The following is a 15,991-nucleotide window of genomic DNA, read 5'->3' on the forward strand; positions in this document are numbered from 1 at the left end:
CTATACTATGTCATTTTTTGAAACGTTTTGACACCATACTATACTATGACCTTTTTTTGCGCTTTTTGACACCATACTATACTAGAACATTTTTTTCACCATTTTTTACACTGTACTAAATCATGACGTTTTGACATTTTTTGACTCCTTACTATACTATTACAAATTTTTGTTTTTTGACGCCATACTATATCATGACATTTTTTGACACCATACTATACTATGTCATTTTTTGAAACGTTTTGACGCCATACTATACTATGACCTTTTTTTGCGCTTTTTGACACCATACTATACTAGAACATTTTTTTCACCATTTTTTACACTGTACGAAATTATGACGTTTTGACATTTTTTGACTCCTTACTATACTATGACAAATTTTTATGTTTTTTGACATTATACTATGACATTTTTTTGACTATTTTTGACGCCATACTGTATTGTCATTTTTTGATATATTTTGACTCCTTACTATACTAATACATTTTTTGACGCCATACTATACTATGACCTTTTTTTTGCGCTTTTTGACGCCATACTATACTAGAACATTTTTTACACTGTACTAAATTATGACGTTTTGACATTTTTTGACGTCATACTATACTATGACTTTTTTTTTTGCGCTTTTTGACACCATACTATACTAAACATTTTTTTCACCATTTTTTACACTGTACAAAATTATGACGTTTTGACATTTTTTGACTCCATACTATACTATGACTTTTTTTGAAACGTTTTGACGCCATACTATACTATGACCTTTTTTTGCGCTTTTTGACACCATACTATACTAGAACATTTTTTTCACCATTTTTTACACTGTACGAAATTATGACGTTTTGACATTTTTTGACTCCTTACTATACTATGACAAATTTTTATGTTTTTTGACATTATACTATGACATTTTTTGACCATTTTTGACGCCATACTGTATTGTCATTTTTTGATATATTTTGACTCCTTACTATACTAATACATTTTTTGACGCCATACTATACTATGACCTTTTTTTTGCGCTTTTTGACACCATACTATACTAGAACATTTTTTTCACCATTTTTTACACTGTACTAAATTATGACGTTTTGACATTTTTTGACACTATTCTATATTATGACATTTTCTGACACCATACTATACTGTCATTTTTTTTAAGTGTTTTTATGCCATACTATACTGTCATTTTAAAATATTTTTTCACTCCTTACTATGTCATCTTTTGAAAAATTTTTGACACCTTACTATATTGTCATTTTTTTGCTTTTTGATGCCTTACTGTATTTTTTGATATTTAACATAACATTTTTTGATGTTTTTTGACACCATAGTATTCTATGACGTGTTTTGATTCTTTACAACACAATGACATTTGACAATTTCTGACTCCTTACTAGTTAATTGTGGGGTACATCTCTGTGATCATCAACAATGTTTCTCGCAAACAATGCCATCAAATCAGGGAATTCCATCGCTACCAACTTTTGCACATCTCAGTGATCATGGAAAATGTTTCTGATCGTCGACGATGTCTCCCTCAACAATGTCTCTGTGATCATGGACGATGTCGTGGACGAAGTGGTGACACCTGGAGGAAATCAAAGAGAGACATACAAAGGATGATCAATACACTACTACCTATTCCTCATCAACAGTTTAAGATGTCTGCCAAGTGACGGCAGAGAGATGTAATCAAACTGCCAGGAGATCCACACTGTGCTGTCATCCGTCCACCTTAAGGGACCACAACTCACTTCACATTTACACACTCTAATGTATGTTAGCTAGCACTTGCTAAAGTAGCTATCTGTTTAGTTGCTAACACATTTGTTACACTCCGGCCTCTTTCACACTAGACAAAACCCACTAACATCTGGCTTTTGTCCTCAATGGGTGTACATGTTTTGAGAATAAAGATCATTTTTTCCATTTACCTTTTGAAGAGGAGTTTCCACTCAGATGTGTCCATCTCCAGGTGTGAACATCAGCTGATTTCTACTGAGAGTTAAAGTCAGAAACCTAAAATATGACGTCAATATTCTTTTAAACTTTTAAATCAAAATCATTACTTTCATATGTACAAGTTGAGATACTGAATTATATAATTCTTAAAATAATTATTGTAACATAATGACACAATTACGTCTGAAATCTTTTGAGTATAAAATATGAGATTCTGGGTGAAAATTCTATCAACTCTAAGGGTAAATTATATTTTTTTTAAGTATAAAATATGAGATAATGAAAAAAGTGAAATTGTGAGAACAATTTTTTAGGTAGAAATTACAGGAATGAAAACTGTGATCTTATGTAGATATTATTTCTGATGTATTAAAAAAAACTGACAAATTACATTTTTTGAATGCCAAACCATGACTTCCTAAAAATGAATTTTTGACATATACATTAATAAGATAAAGGAGTAAAAATCCTAAATTATAAATAATATATGATAAATGTTTAAGTCAAAATTATGACACAAAAATAATTCATTTATTAAATGAGATTTAAAGAATGAATTGTAATATTTTCATTATATTTTAACTTTTTATATTAACTATAAATCACATCTCGTACATCAGAATTAGTAGTTTTTTAAAGTCAAAATTATCCCCAGAGTTAAAATTTTAACTAATAATTTTGAAAATTGAGTGTAAATTTATATCACAATGTGTGAGACAGAAATTACTGATAACTCTGGGGACAGAAAACGACACGAGTGAAGAGTCGAGACGTCAGAGTTTGATTTTGTTTTTACTGACAATTTGACATCATGACAAATTAAATACAAACAGAGCATGGCAGCGGTCAGACTGAAGCTCAGCTGTCAACAATCACACCAAAAAAAAAAAAAAAAAAAAAAAACTACAGAAAATACCGACAACGCCTGACACACTCACAGAGGCATGATGAGAAAGTTTTAAGTACTAAATCTTCTTCGCGAATCTGAAACTGCTTGACAATCTTCTGATTTTAGAAGAAAACCTTTCTCAGTTTCAGGTAGCTGTTTTATTCAATGTGGCTTAAAATAAGTCGTTTTAAATCACGACCAGTGTATTAATGAATTATCCATTATCCCTTTTAAGGTTTTCTTCTTCAAGTCAGAGACCAAAACCGGGTCCTGGATTTTTACTGGTTCAAAAGAGGAAAAAAACTTTAAAACCAGGACCAAACAGTTAAATAAACATCTGTGAATTAGCAGCAGAATTAATTTGGATTTAGTTCAAAGATGCTTCAAATCCAGTTTGTCTTTTTAAGTCTGAACTGTTTTTGAGTCGATTCAGAAACTTTTTACTCCTTCAGTGTGTTTCCATGTGCAGAGGCTTGAAAACGCCAGGGAAAAAAAAAACATGAAAATTGTACATTTAAATTCTTACTTCTAGTCATATTGTTGAGACTATAAATCATAAAAAAACAGATGAAAAATCAGGCTTATAAGAAAAAAATTCAAATATTAAATCATTTGGACATACATCTAAATAATTATTTTGTCATTTTTGAATCATTTCATTTTTTAAAATCAATTTTCCTGGCAGGTTCAAGCTTCCGTACAGATCAAAGTTCCTGATGAATGAAAATGAGCTCTGCAGTCGACACAAACACAAAAATGATCAATAACGATCAGGAATCAAACCTGTGACTGAAAACAGACCACACATCCTCAGATTTCTGCTGTGATTACAAAAACTAATATTTCAACTATTTTTATTATTTTATTTAGGAAATATTTGGTAATTTTATGGTTTGTTTTAGCGTCAGAATGAAAAAAGTTCGGTACACTACTCCAATTTAACAAATATCCAATTAAATACAAATTCACAGTTTAAGTAAAAGAGTCTAAAATAAATTTTGCTTTATTTATTTTCACATAACTTTATAGATCAGTTATTTCTGAAAAACTTGTTCAAAAGTTGTTCATTTCTAATTAACAGAACAGTGGTTTTGTCATTTTTTTATTTAAAATTCAAACGTCTGAGCATCAGTGGGCTGAATGAAAAACTTCAAAAATCAAGTTTTTCAAGATGAGAAACTTTACTGGTCGTCAGAGCTGATGATCTACAGGAGACAAAAATCAGTGGAAAAGTGAAGGGAGTTTTGTATTGACTCTGGGTTCAGTGACAAACTGATGACGTCCTGGTTTGAAGTTCAGTTTCGTCTGCAGCTGATTAAAGAGGAGGTCACATGACAGGAACTTTTTAATGTTGATGGAGCGATCAGAGGGAAAAACCTGAATTAAAAACATCAAAATGATGAAATAATTTTAGTTAAGGGTTGTGCTGTTTCTGCTTCTTAAACTAAGAGAAGAATCAGTGGAGAACAGTAACTGTTCCTCTGTGGTGTAAAAACATGATATCTGCTCGTGTGCGACCTCTTGTGGTGAAACTGGTCGAGTCAGATTAAAGTTTTCATGTCGTTCAGTTCAATTAACGGATTTTCCACCGGTTTTCCTTCATCTTCTTTTGGCGTCACTGTCTCACAAACATTTTAACTGATGACTTTATTAAAGATTAATTTGATCAGTTATAAATTTCTCTTATTAATGGTTTATAACTGATCAATTCAACATCAGTGAATAATTTTCCTGATCAATAATAAAGACACTGAACAGTTGAACCTGTTTTATCAGACTCCAGTCTTTGCTTACAAATTTACAAACTTTCCAAAACCTGGAATCCCAAACCGTCTCCTGTTGGACAAAGCACTGGGGTTTGGCATCGAGCTGTGTGTGTGTGTGTATGTGTGTGTGTGTGTGTGTGTGTGTGTTACAGGTGATGATGAGGATGATGAAGAGTCTATAGGAGGACACAGTCTGAGTCCTTGTCTCTCCTCCTGGCCTGCTGTGACCCCTGACCTCTGACCTGTAAACAAACAAACACAAACACTGTCAACAACATGAGTCCCTGAATAGACCTAGTCCTCTGATCCTGGTCCTCTGATCCCGGTCTGGACTCTGAGTTACCTGCTGTGCCACCTGTCCTGATCCTTGTTGCTGCTGTTGCTGTTGTTGCTGGAGTTGCTGCTGTTGCTGGTATTCCTCCTGTTGGAGCTGTCGGGCCAACTCCAGGTCGCTGAGGGGCCCCGGGGCCCCGCCCTGCTGCTGCTGCAGGGACACCGCCACCAGGTAGTCCTGACACCAAGAGACCAGACAGGGACACGTTAGAGGAGCGATCCACTCTGCTACGTCAGAACCACCTGGTCTGTCTGTCTCACCTGGTCGATCTGTCTCTGCTGGTCCTGGGCGGAGGGGGGCAGGGCGGAGGTGGGCGGAGCTCTCTGATGACACAGTCTGAAGTCTGAGTCACAGAAGTTTCCATCGCCCTCGACGTTATGAAGAGACTCCCAGACCAGAGCCTCCTCCTGCAGGAAACCCTGATCTGTCACCAACAGGTACAGGTGACCCTGAGAGAGAGAAAACTTTATTAACAACAGGTACAGGTGACCCTGAGAGAGAGAAAACTTTATTAACAACAGGTACAGGTGACGCTGAGAGAGAGAAAACTTTATTAACAACAGGTACAGGTGACCCTGAGAGAGAGAAAACTTTATTAACAACAGGTACAGGTGACGCTGAGAGAGAGAAAACTTTATTAACAACAGGTACAGGTGACCCTGAGAGAGAGAAAACTTTATTAACAACAGGTACAGGTGACCCTGAGAGAGAGAAAACTTTATTAACAACAGGTACAGGTGACCCTGAGAGAGAGAAAACTTTATTAACAAGTCAAGTTTTTTAAAGAGCATCAAATAAATTATTGATTATTGATTATGAATATGTGTGTGTTGTGTGTCGTGTTGTGTTGTGTGTTGTATTGTATGTTGTGTTGTGTTGTGTGTTGTGTGTGTGTGTCCACCTTGTGTTTGATCATGGTGCTGAAGTGGTTGTTCCTGAAGAACACAGAGATCTCTCCTTCTTTAGCCGTCGTGTTGAGTTCACACAGACCGTGATACGACAACTGAGTCGCTGTCGACTCCAGAAACTGCTCCGCAACCAGACCTGCACCACACACACACACACACACACACGCACACACACACACACACACACACACACACACACACACACACACACACACACACACACGTGTTGGTTCACATTCATTGTGATTCATCAAACCTGTGTGTGTGTGTGTGTGTTACCTTCACTGACTCGGCTGCTGTCTGCAGAGTGTTTGTAGTCGATGATTTTCTCCACCAGCTGGTTGTAGCTCAGTTTCCCCACAGCAGCCACCATCTCTGGACTCTGAACACACACACACAGACACACACTGTAGTTTATCCTGACTCACTGTCCTGCTGCCACACACACCACAGCTTTTATTTGTTTGCAGCTGTTTTATCTATGAATTGATTATTGATCCCTAAGAACAAAGTGACACTTCATTGATTTGTTTGTATCAGTGAGGTTGTGTTGTGTTACCATCTGACATAGTGTAGTGTGGTGTAGTGTAGTGTAGTGTGGTGTAGTGTGGTGTAGTGTAGTGTGGTGTAGTGTAGTGTGGTGTGGTGTGGTGTAGTGTAGTGTGGTGTAGTGTGTAGTGTAGTGTGGTGTGGTGTAGTGTAGTGTAGTGTGTAGTGTAGTGTGGTGTGGTGTAGTGTAGTGTAGTGTAGTGTGGTGTGGTGTAGTGTAGTGTGGTGTGGTGTGGTGTGGTGTGGTGTAGTGTAGTGTAGTGTGGTGTAGTGTAGTGTGGTGTAGTGTAGTGTAGTGTAGTGTGGTGTAGTGTAGTGTGGTGTAGTGTAGTGTAGTGTAGTGTGGTGTAGTGTGGTGTGGTGTGGTGTGGTGTGGTGTAGTGTAGTGTAGTGTAGTGTGGTGTGGTGTAGTGTGTAGTGTAGTGTGGTGTAGTGTAGTGTAGTGTAGTGTAGTGTAGTGTGGTGTAGTGTGGTGTGGTGTGGTGTGGTGTGGTGTGGTGTGGTGTGGTGTGGTGTAGTGTAGTGTAGTGTGGTGTAGTGTAGTGTGGTGTAGTGTAGTGTAGTGTAGTGTGGTGTAGTGTAGTGTGGTGTAGTGTGGTGTGGTGTGGTGTGGTGTGGTGTAGTGTAGTGTAGTGTGGTGTGGTGTAGTGTGTAGTGTAGTGTGGTGTAGTGTAGTGTAGTGTAGTGTAGTGTGGTGTAGTGTGGTGTGTGTGGTGTGGTGTAGTGTGGTGTGGTGTAGTGTGGTGTGGTGTAGTGTAGTGTAGTGTAGTGTGGTGTAGTGTGGTGGTGTGGTGTGGTGTAGTGTAGTGTGTGTGTAGTGTAGTGTAGTGTAGTGTAGTGTGGTGTAGTGTGGTGTGTGTAGTGTGTGTAGTGGTAGTGTAGTGTAGTGTGTGTAGTGTGGTGTGTGTGTGGTGTGGTGTAGTGTAGTGTAGTGTAGTGTAGTGTAGTGTAGTGTGTGTGGTGTGGTGTAGTGTGTAGTGTAGTGTTGTAGTGTAGTGTGGTGTAGTGTAGTGTAGTGTGGTGTGGTGTAGTGTGTGTAGTGTGGTGTAGTGTGTGTGTGTAGTGTAGTGTAGTGTAGTGTAGTGTGGTGTAGTGTAGTGTAGTGTAGTGTAGTGTGTGTGTGTGGTGTGGTGTGGTGTGGTGGTGTGGTGTAGTGTAGTGTGGTGTGTGTGGTGTGGTGTGGTGTGGTGTGTGTGGTGTAGTGTAGTGTGGTGTAGTGTGTAGTGTAGTGTGGTGTAGTGTGTGTAGTGTGGTGTAGTGTGTAGTGTGGTGTAGTGTAGTGTAGTGTGTAGTGTGTAGTGTAGTGTGGTGTAGTGTAGTGTAGTGTGTAGTGTAGTGTAGTGTAGTGTAGTGTAGTGTGGTGTAGTGTGTAGTGTAGTGTGGTGTAGTGTAGTGTAGTGTGTTGTACAGCCTGATAATTGATTCATTTTCCTGATGACTGATCAAGGAAATTTCTTCAAATGACCAAATAACCTCTCTAACACACACGCAGAGACACACACACCTGTGTGTTACCTGTGGGTCAACGAGCCAGCCGTGGTACAGAGGGATGTCTAGCAGGTCGAACACGATACACTCAGGTGTGTATTCAAAGTCGGACACTCCGGTGAAACGCACGTTAACGTCCAGACCTGTGGAGAGCTTCGGGAGGACGGCCATCGCATCGCTCATGTTCTGCACACACACACACACACACACACACACACACACACACAGGTGAGTCGGCTGCAGGTGAACATGTTCCACATCTGCAGCCTGTGTGCGTGTGTGTGTGCGTGTGTGTGTATGTGTATGTGTGTGTGTGTGTGTGTGTGTGTGTGTGCGTGCGTGCGTGCGTGCATGCGTGCGTGCGTGCGTGCGTGCGTGCGTGTGTGTGTGTGTGTGTTACCTGTTGGAAGTTGAGCTCCATCCCATCAGCCTTCTCTCTGGGTGTGACCGACAACACACACTCTCCTACACAACAAACACACACATCAGTGTCACTGCTTCACTTTAACAAACTGATTCACTAACAGACACTGAGGTTTACACACACAAACAAACAAACAAACAGAAACAAACAAACACACAAACTTCTCTCCTCAGTTTCTGTCCTGAGGTTTTTCTAGAAATAACTCTGCCTCCACAGCAGCAGGTGGCGCTGTGAGTCTGAGTATCTACAGGATGAACAGGACGACAGTGACGTCTGACCTGATTCCAGTTCAGTAAAAGCTGATGATGATAAATGTGAGTTCATTTTCTGCACAAGAAGAAGAAGAGACGTCTGATCTGAGAGAATCGGACTGAACGGAGCAGAGCTGTGTGTTTCCTCACACTGACTGACCTCAGATCAGTCCACCTTAAAAACCATGACCCTCCTCTGACAGCTGATTGGCTGACAGCTCTGTGTGATCTTACCCAGGTGAGCCATCAGGTCCTCAGTGGTGACGACTTCAGTCTGAGCAGGAAGCTTCGCCTGGACACACACACACACACACACACACACACACACACACACACAGAGAGCTGTAGTTCACTGGTTTTCCATGTGATGAAGGTTTAGATGAAGACTCTCCCACAGTCTGACTGTATCATCATTCTCCTCCCCTCAGTGAAACTACAGCCTCCTCCTGGAGGAAGAGGAGGATCTGTTTGTCTAAAACGTTTCTGTGACGACAGGAATCAGCCTGTTGATCTTTTACCTTCCAGCGCAGGAACAGTGTGTTCATGATGGCCAGCAGGGGGCAGGGTCCGTTCTCACTCTGAGTGACGATGGGCGTCTTCTTCTCCTTCCAGGTGATCCACTTCACCAGGTAATACACGGGCATGGACGGCCCGGGCTCCACAGCAGCAGCAGCAGCTGAGGAGGAGGAGGTGGCAGGAGGAGCAGCTGCTGCTGCAGCGCCTCCTGTGGACGACAGGAGAACTACAGTCACACTTTAAGTTAAACCCTGTTATCTTAGACTTTTATTTTGTTTAAGAACTTTACTCTCTGTTCAGATATTTATTCTCATTAGAAATTTAAGTTCACTGTGTTTTTCTGTAAACAGGAGTTTCTAAATTCGTTCTGCTTCATGTATCAACATGTTTTGGAAACAACAGTAAATGATCCTTGAATCCTTGAATCTTTGAGGTGTTGTTTCCAGGTTATCTGTTCCTCACAGATTTCACTGAGCACTGATCACTTCAGGTTTCTCATATTTATTTTACCACAAAACAAACAAACCCACCTTTAACTCTAGTTTCACATCACAGATACCACACAGGATGAAGATGCTGTTTGTCCTAGCAGGGCTAACAGCTAGCAGGGCTAACAGCTAACCGCTGAACTAAAGCTAACATCTGTCCTGTTGTTTTTTCTGTCCGTTGCCCTGAATGAAAAGCGATCAAAAAGAAGAGACATGATGTCCCTGAACGCAGCAGAGAAAGATGTGTTAAAGCAGATAAAACAAATTATTATTCTGTTTATAAATGATGAGCCACTGGTTTAATATTAATATTAAAATGTCTCTTTTTATCTTGGAGTGAGAAAAAGAAAGAGAAGTGAACCACATGTAAAGCTAATAACAGACCCTCACTAGCAGATTAATGTTAGTTAATCCCATGTAATCCCAGCCTGGTTCATCCTGTCACTGCTCTCGTCTTTATTCACGGTGAGAAAAGCTCAGAAAAACCCACCTCCATCACTTCTCACTGCATCATATTCTCACTCTGTGTGAAAGTGCTGATGACAAAGTTTGAATGAATCGTATGAATCAAACTGCCCTCAGTGTGTGAAGACTTTAACTTATGACAATAACAAAGGCAGGAGCTGAAGACTCAGTCTCCAGCGTCGCTGTATACCAGCACATATCATACTAGTTCCAGGTTTGTGAAAAACATCAACGACAAAAAACATCACTGTTCATCAGCTCATGAGGCCAAGTGAGCGTTAACATGTCTGCCTTAGAGCTAGCGTTAGTTAGCGACAGGCTAGCGTATTGCTTTACAATGTGTTTCTGTGTTCGTTGTTGTTCTAACTGTAACTGGAGGGAGATGTTAAAGTGTTAACTGTTAGCAGTGTGGAGGATTTCATGGTCTTCATACCTTCGTATGTTTTATCACAGAAAACTCGGCTTTAAAGGGAAACAGTGGAGGCTGCTGTTCCATCAGCTGGAAGCTGAGCACAGAGGAACAGAGTTCATTAGAGCCACATAAACTCTTCTGTAGCATTAAATCTCTTGTTTTTCTGCGCTACTCTCATTTTACTGTTTGAGGAAATAAAGTAGTTCCCCGGCAGTGAAACCAGACGTCCGTCTCTGTGCTTGTGCATAGTCTATTATCAGCAGATATCCTGATGTTTATATGTCAGGATCACAGAATAAGAAGCAGCTTCCTCTGCTGAGAAACAATGATCAGAGTTTTCACTCGCTGTTTTCTCTCACCTTGTTTGTCTTTCTCCTTCCTGTAATTTTCTCTATTCTTATTTAATCCCTTTATTTTCTCTGATTCATCTCTGTGGAAATAAACTGACCTCTCCCCTGCTCGGCCCCGGCACCGATTTCTGGTTTGAACTCATCAGACAAAAGCCTGAAACTGTGAAATGAGTCAGAGCAGCTGAGGACGAGTCACAGCTGAACCACAGAGGGGAGACGATCCTTTATCCTCAACACATTCAACTTCAGCCTAAAGAAACAACCAATGTGTCTGAGATGGATATTTATGGAAGTTAAAGAACTGGAGCTTAGTGTTTGTTTGACTCTGCCAACCAGGAAACATGACGACAATCACTCATCTGTTCCTGAAAACACAGTCCCACAGTGATGATGTGTTTCTGTTCAACCTGAAGTCAGCTTCAGTCTGGTTCCTCCACAGGAAATAAACTGAGACCTGGAGTTTCTGATCCTTCAGGTTTAGTTGATCAGATCATCTTCACAGATGAACACCACTGTTCTGATGTTTGAAGTAAGAAGCTAATGTTAGGCTATAAACCAACTACACCACGGTCACATGACGTCAACGTCTCCACCACTAAGCTTCCAACTGGTCATTTCATTTAGCTCTGAGCTCTTCTACAAAAGCCTTTCTTCTTAGAAAGTTAGTGAGAGTTTGAAAGAGCGTGAGTAGAAACACAACGAGGCTGTAAAGGTGGACTGGTGAGTAGATGGGTTTTCATGTTAACGTCCCCGACAACCTCTGTAGTCTCATTGAGACACTCGTTAGCAACCGCCTTTTTTAAGACACGTAAAAGCTTCAAACATCAGGAGTGGGGGATTTACTGACCCATTTTATGTCCGAGAATAAAACCTGAAAATGTCTTGAGCTTGTGTTAAAACCACAGACCTTATTTCAGACATTTAACCAGAAACACACTGACAACAGGAAGAGCTAACATGCTAACATGCTAACTTACTTCCTGGTTTTAGGATCAGTCCTGCAGCTCTGTGAACTCTGTGAACTCTGTGTCAGATGTAATGAAATTAAGGCGTTCTGATGTTTCATGTTCATGAGAATGAGACAGAAGCTTCACAACTTCCTGTTTATAAAGTGAGAACAGAGAATGAGACCCTCTCCTCCCTCTCCTCCTCCTCCTCCTCCCTCTCCTCCCTCTCCTCCTCCTCCTCCTCCTCCTCCTCCTCCTCCTCCTCCTCCCTCTCCTCCTCCTCCTCCTCCTCCCTCTCCTCCTCCCTCTCCTCCCTCTCCTCCCTCTCCTCCAGGTTGATTTTGCTGCAGCTGCAGTTTAAAGCAGTGGTGAGTAACGTTGATATCACTGCTGACTGTCTGTTAACGTGTCAGAACTTTGACTTCACAGCTTCTCTTCACACTGTTTCCTCCTGATTCATCAAACCAACACATTAAACACTGATATTTACCTACTGATTTTCTGGGAATAAAAAATGGAACCAGCACTTGAACTAATCTGAGGCGTTCAGGGAAACTCAGAGTTTAATAAACCATGCTGCAGCTGGAGCCTTACTCTGACCCCTGAACCCTCAGGTGACGTCTCACCTGCAGCCTCCAGCGCCTCGTCCTCCTTCAGACCGGGGACCTCGGCGGACGGAGAGCAGCCGTCCACGCCCAGGGCCGAGTAGGACGAGGACAGGCCGTCCTCCACGTCCAGGGAGTTTCCTGCAGCCGCGGCCCCGTCCGACAGCTCCAGACTGGGGATGGAGAAAGACGCCGAGTCCGTGGACTCCCTCTGGTCCTCTGAGCCACCACCCGTCGCTACAGACGAGCTGTCCTCCAGGTCCAGGTCTAGACCTGCAGACACAGGATCAGTTTAGAGACCAGAGAGTTCTGTGACGTCCAGTAAACAGCACATTATCCATCTGAACGCTGTTTATAATCAGAGTTTTCTCACACGCTGGCCTGCAGCCAATCACATCCCAGAACAACAATGGCTGATTGAAGGCGTCTCCTGACTGGCTGCCTGTTTCCCTGCTCCACTTCCTGAATGTTAACCAGACTCTGAACCAACAGCTCACACAGGCTGAACCCTGACACCTGGTTTCACTCACTTTGTTTAACTTCATCCTCAGGACCTGGGTCTTACCTGGGTCTGCTCCTCTGTCCCGTCCCCCCTCAGTCTCCATGTGTCTGAGCAGAGCTGACACAGATTCTTCTTCTGTGGTGATGGCGGTCATCGTCCCGTTTTCAGACGACAGAGACGAGGACTCTGGCGGCGAGGGCGTGGCCTCCTCCTCCTCCTCCTTCGGGACTTTGGCGGGTAGAGGACTGTCTGCGTCCCCATTGCTCCTCTGGACCTCGGCTCCGGTGTCGGATCCCGGCGTCCGGCCCAGTCCCTCCATCGCCGTGGTTACGATCAGTTCTTTGGAGACGGGTTTGATCAGCAGGTCTGATGCTGGCTCCGAGCTGGACTCCGCCATCGTCAGCCGATCGACTGGAAACAGGATCCGACGGCTTCACAGAACAAACGCTGACTCCTCCTTCTATACACAAACAACCAGCGAAGAAGAAACGAGTCAGGACACAAACGGCGTCATCAGAGAGAAGCAGCCTCGGCGTCAGGAGGTCGCAAGGTCACAAATGCTGCTTCAAGATGGAGGCGTGACGGAGGAGCAGCTGACGCTTTAACATGGCCTCCTGCCGCCTGCTCAGGGTGACGCAAAACAAACGCACCAGTCTCCAGCACAGGTCCCTCCTCCTGATGAATCAACAGGCAGAACAGAGAAAAACAAACTCCTTCTGAAGGTGCGACGGGCGTCAGAGGATTATTTCAGTTTGTCGTCTAAACAGTCGACAGACGTCCGGTCGGACCTGAGGAGGAGAAACAAGAAGCAGGAGTCAGTAAAGACGCTGATACAACAGAGTCCAGCTCAGACTCTCAGAGCTTCATCAGGTCTCATCTTTGTCTCTGTGTGACAGACAGTCACACTCACCAATCACAAGTCAGAGCTACTGTGTTAACACCCACTAACAAAAACAAAATGGCCGCCGCCTCTGAGGAGACAGGTCGACACCTCACTGCGTTCAGAGACAGACAAGCTGCTACAGGCGTCTGTAGGTCTGTGTAACATGACAAACGGACAGACGTCTGACAGCTGAGGCTCAGCTGACAGGAGGACAGACCTGCTCCTCTCCTCCAGATACAGCTTCAACAAAATAATTCATTAATCTCTCTGAGCTTCAATAAAACATCTTCACAACAACAAACAATAACACAGCTCGAGTAGTTAACGTTAAAGACCACAGACACCTCACTGTGTGAACCAGGACCTTTGAACACTCAGTCCTTCAGTCTGTCTCTTCCAGAAAGCACCAGTGAGAGTCAGATTAAAAACAGGATGATCCAAACCTGAGTCATCAGACCACAGGACGTCATCGAGCTGAGTTCATAGACTGACCAAGACCAGGACCAGGACCTGATCTGATGTGGAGGATCAGTGAAGAGACACTTTGACTTTAAGTTTTACATCACGTTTACGTTTTGTCTTTAATTGTAAGAGTCTGTGGTCCTGCCCCCCCAGGACCTGCTCAGAGATCCAGGTCAGGTGCATTCACTTCCATCCTGCAGCTACAGAGAGCTGCTGCTGAACAGGTGACCTTGTACACCTGATCTCTTCCTGAGCTGCAGCTGGAGGACAGACCGGGTGTTCATCGGGCTGAGGGTGAGGGTGGGGGTGAGGACAGTGAGTACTCAAACAAACAGGTGCTGAAGTTTCCTTTAACGCAGCTCAGTCCCACAACAAACTACACACAGTGACAGTCAGTACTCACAGCGAACAGGAGGCTCCGGCCTGTCGGACTCAGCTCAGTACAGACCGGCACAGACCCTGAAACCCGCGGATCCGCGTTAAGCCGCTTTCTGCTCCGGGAGCTAGCCGACCTGACGCTAGCTCCGCGAAGCTAACTCAGCCAAGTTCGCCGTGTGTTCCGCAGAGACGTCGCTGAGTCCGCCCCCGGAACGCGGCCCTGACCCCCGTGTCGGCGTCACAACAAACGGTCGGTCGGGCGGGCGGGTGAGATGCTGTTTACCGAGACCGGGCGCGGGCGTGTTGATCTGCGCTGACGGTGGCGGGTGAACGGGCGTGCTAGCTGTTTACATTCCTCTCCGCTCACATGCCCCGCCCACCGCAGGGTGCAAACAACACCACGTGACGTCATATCCGCCCAACTTTAAATAACTGCGTTAGCCATTAGCCACCTAGCTAACGCAGAAGTTTTTGTTTTGTAAATAAATACGTTAAAGGTGAAACAGAGGCAGTGAGTGTACTCCGCGTACACAGTGTGACTGTAGTGAAAACAAACAGGACGAATAACTGGACCTGACACCGTCACCACCATGTTCGTCCAAACGTTTATTAAAGAGAGTTAGCTAGCACACGGCTAGCCTCACTGTTCGACAATGACCCCGCAGAACTCCATTTAACAAAATGTCAATTTAAGACATTTGGACATAACAGCACAGTAACATATAACCAGTAGCGGTTTAACCATTCCCACTGCCTCATTAGGAGACACTGATAAACCCGACTAACAAATAACACCCGAGCAGCGAACGTTTAAAATAAATATCTACTTTTTACAACGGATAGTCAGTTCAGCTCAGCTCGGTTTGCCTCTGCCCGACAGCTGGAGTTACTGTTAGAAAAAGACCACGACAGACTCAGAGTTTGGTTTAAATAATGAGCCGAATTTAAATAAGACACCGAAGCTTTAAGAGAATAAAGTCATTTTGACTGTAACGCATCCGAACACAGAAATATCAAAACAACACAACCGAGTGATAATCTGAATGGAGTTTGGTGTCGGTTGAGGACAGTTACATCAGACGCAGCATCTTTACTTTACTCTGTTTTATTTACCTTTGTGTCCCGGATGCTTCTGTCTGATTCAGTTTGACATGAGGAGAAAACATCAGAGGGCAACTTTTACCGTCTCACCCGGTACACCCCGACACAGCTGCGATGCGTTAGATTTGGGTTACAGCGTAGTTCCGACGGGCGGTGCGGTCAGCCATGTCGGTTTACGGTTAGTCCCCGCTCACCCGGGACAGGCAGGTGTTACATAAGAAGGGACAGGTTCAGCATCCAATCAGGTGAGAAGACCACCTACCTGTCTACCTGCCTGGAGAGTGAGACAGGAGAAATATTCA

The 15,991-nt window shown here is 43.1% G+C and overlaps 1 protein-coding gene across 4 annotated transcripts; it reads right to left on the reverse strand.

The window, feature by feature from the left end:
- Window positions 1–2,744: 2,744 nt before the first annotated feature.
- On the reverse strand, window positions 2,745–15,917 carry mindy1 (MINDY lysine 48 deubiquitinase 1). 4 transcript variants are annotated; one of them, XM_051069497.1, is made up of 13 exons: window positions 15,702–15,917; window positions 12,929–13,653; window positions 12,385–12,636; window positions 9,099–9,304; window positions 8,815–8,872; window positions 8,306–8,370; window positions 7,933–8,091; window positions 6,148–6,250; window positions 5,862–6,004; window positions 5,221–5,451; window positions 4,970–5,137; window positions 4,777–4,868; window positions 2,745–4,237 (listed from the first exon to the last, which is right to left on the reverse strand). In XM_051069497.1, the coding sequence occupies exons 2-12, from the start codon at window positions 13,260–13,262 to the stop codon at window positions 4,803–4,805; spliced, it is 1,785 nt and encodes a 594-aa protein (XP_050925454.1). In that variant the 5' UTR covers window positions 13,263–13,653; window positions 15,702–15,917; the 3' UTR covers window positions 2,745–4,237; window positions 4,777–4,802. The 4 variants fall into 4 exon arrangements, with proteins under 4 accessions (XP_050925454.1, XP_050925450.1, XP_050925463.1 ...); XM_051069493.1 differs by having other exon boundaries at window positions 2,745–4,868; window positions 12,929–13,325; window positions 13,516–13,653; window positions 15,702–15,911; XM_051069506.1 differs by having other exon boundaries at window positions 2,745–4,868; window positions 5,221–5,409; window positions 15,702–15,897.
- Window positions 15,918–15,991: the final 74 nt, after the last annotated feature.

This window comes from Lates calcarifer, linkage group LG3 (genome assembly GCF_001640805.2).
Source record: "Lates calcarifer isolate ASB-BC8 linkage group LG3, TLL_Latcal_v3, whole genome shotgun sequence".
In the NCBI taxonomy this organism is placed as follows: domain Eukaryota; kingdom Metazoa; phylum Chordata; class Actinopteri; family Centropomidae; genus Lates; species Lates calcarifer.

Bases quoted from the DNA above. Each gene is read 5' to 3' on its own strand.
- mindy1 (XM_051069497.1), bottom strand. From the start codon at position 13,262: ATGGCGGAGTCCAGCTCGGAGCCAGCATCAGACCTGCTGATCAAACCC. The intron at 8,092-8,305 runs GTAACACACACA...GTGTGTGTGCAG, and splicing joins TGGAGCTCAACTTCCAACAG to AACATGAGCGATGCGATGGC. The intron at 6,005-6,147 runs GTAACACACACA...TGTGTGGTGCAG, and splicing joins CAGCAGCCGAGTCAGTGAAG to GTCTGGTTGCGGAGCAGTTT.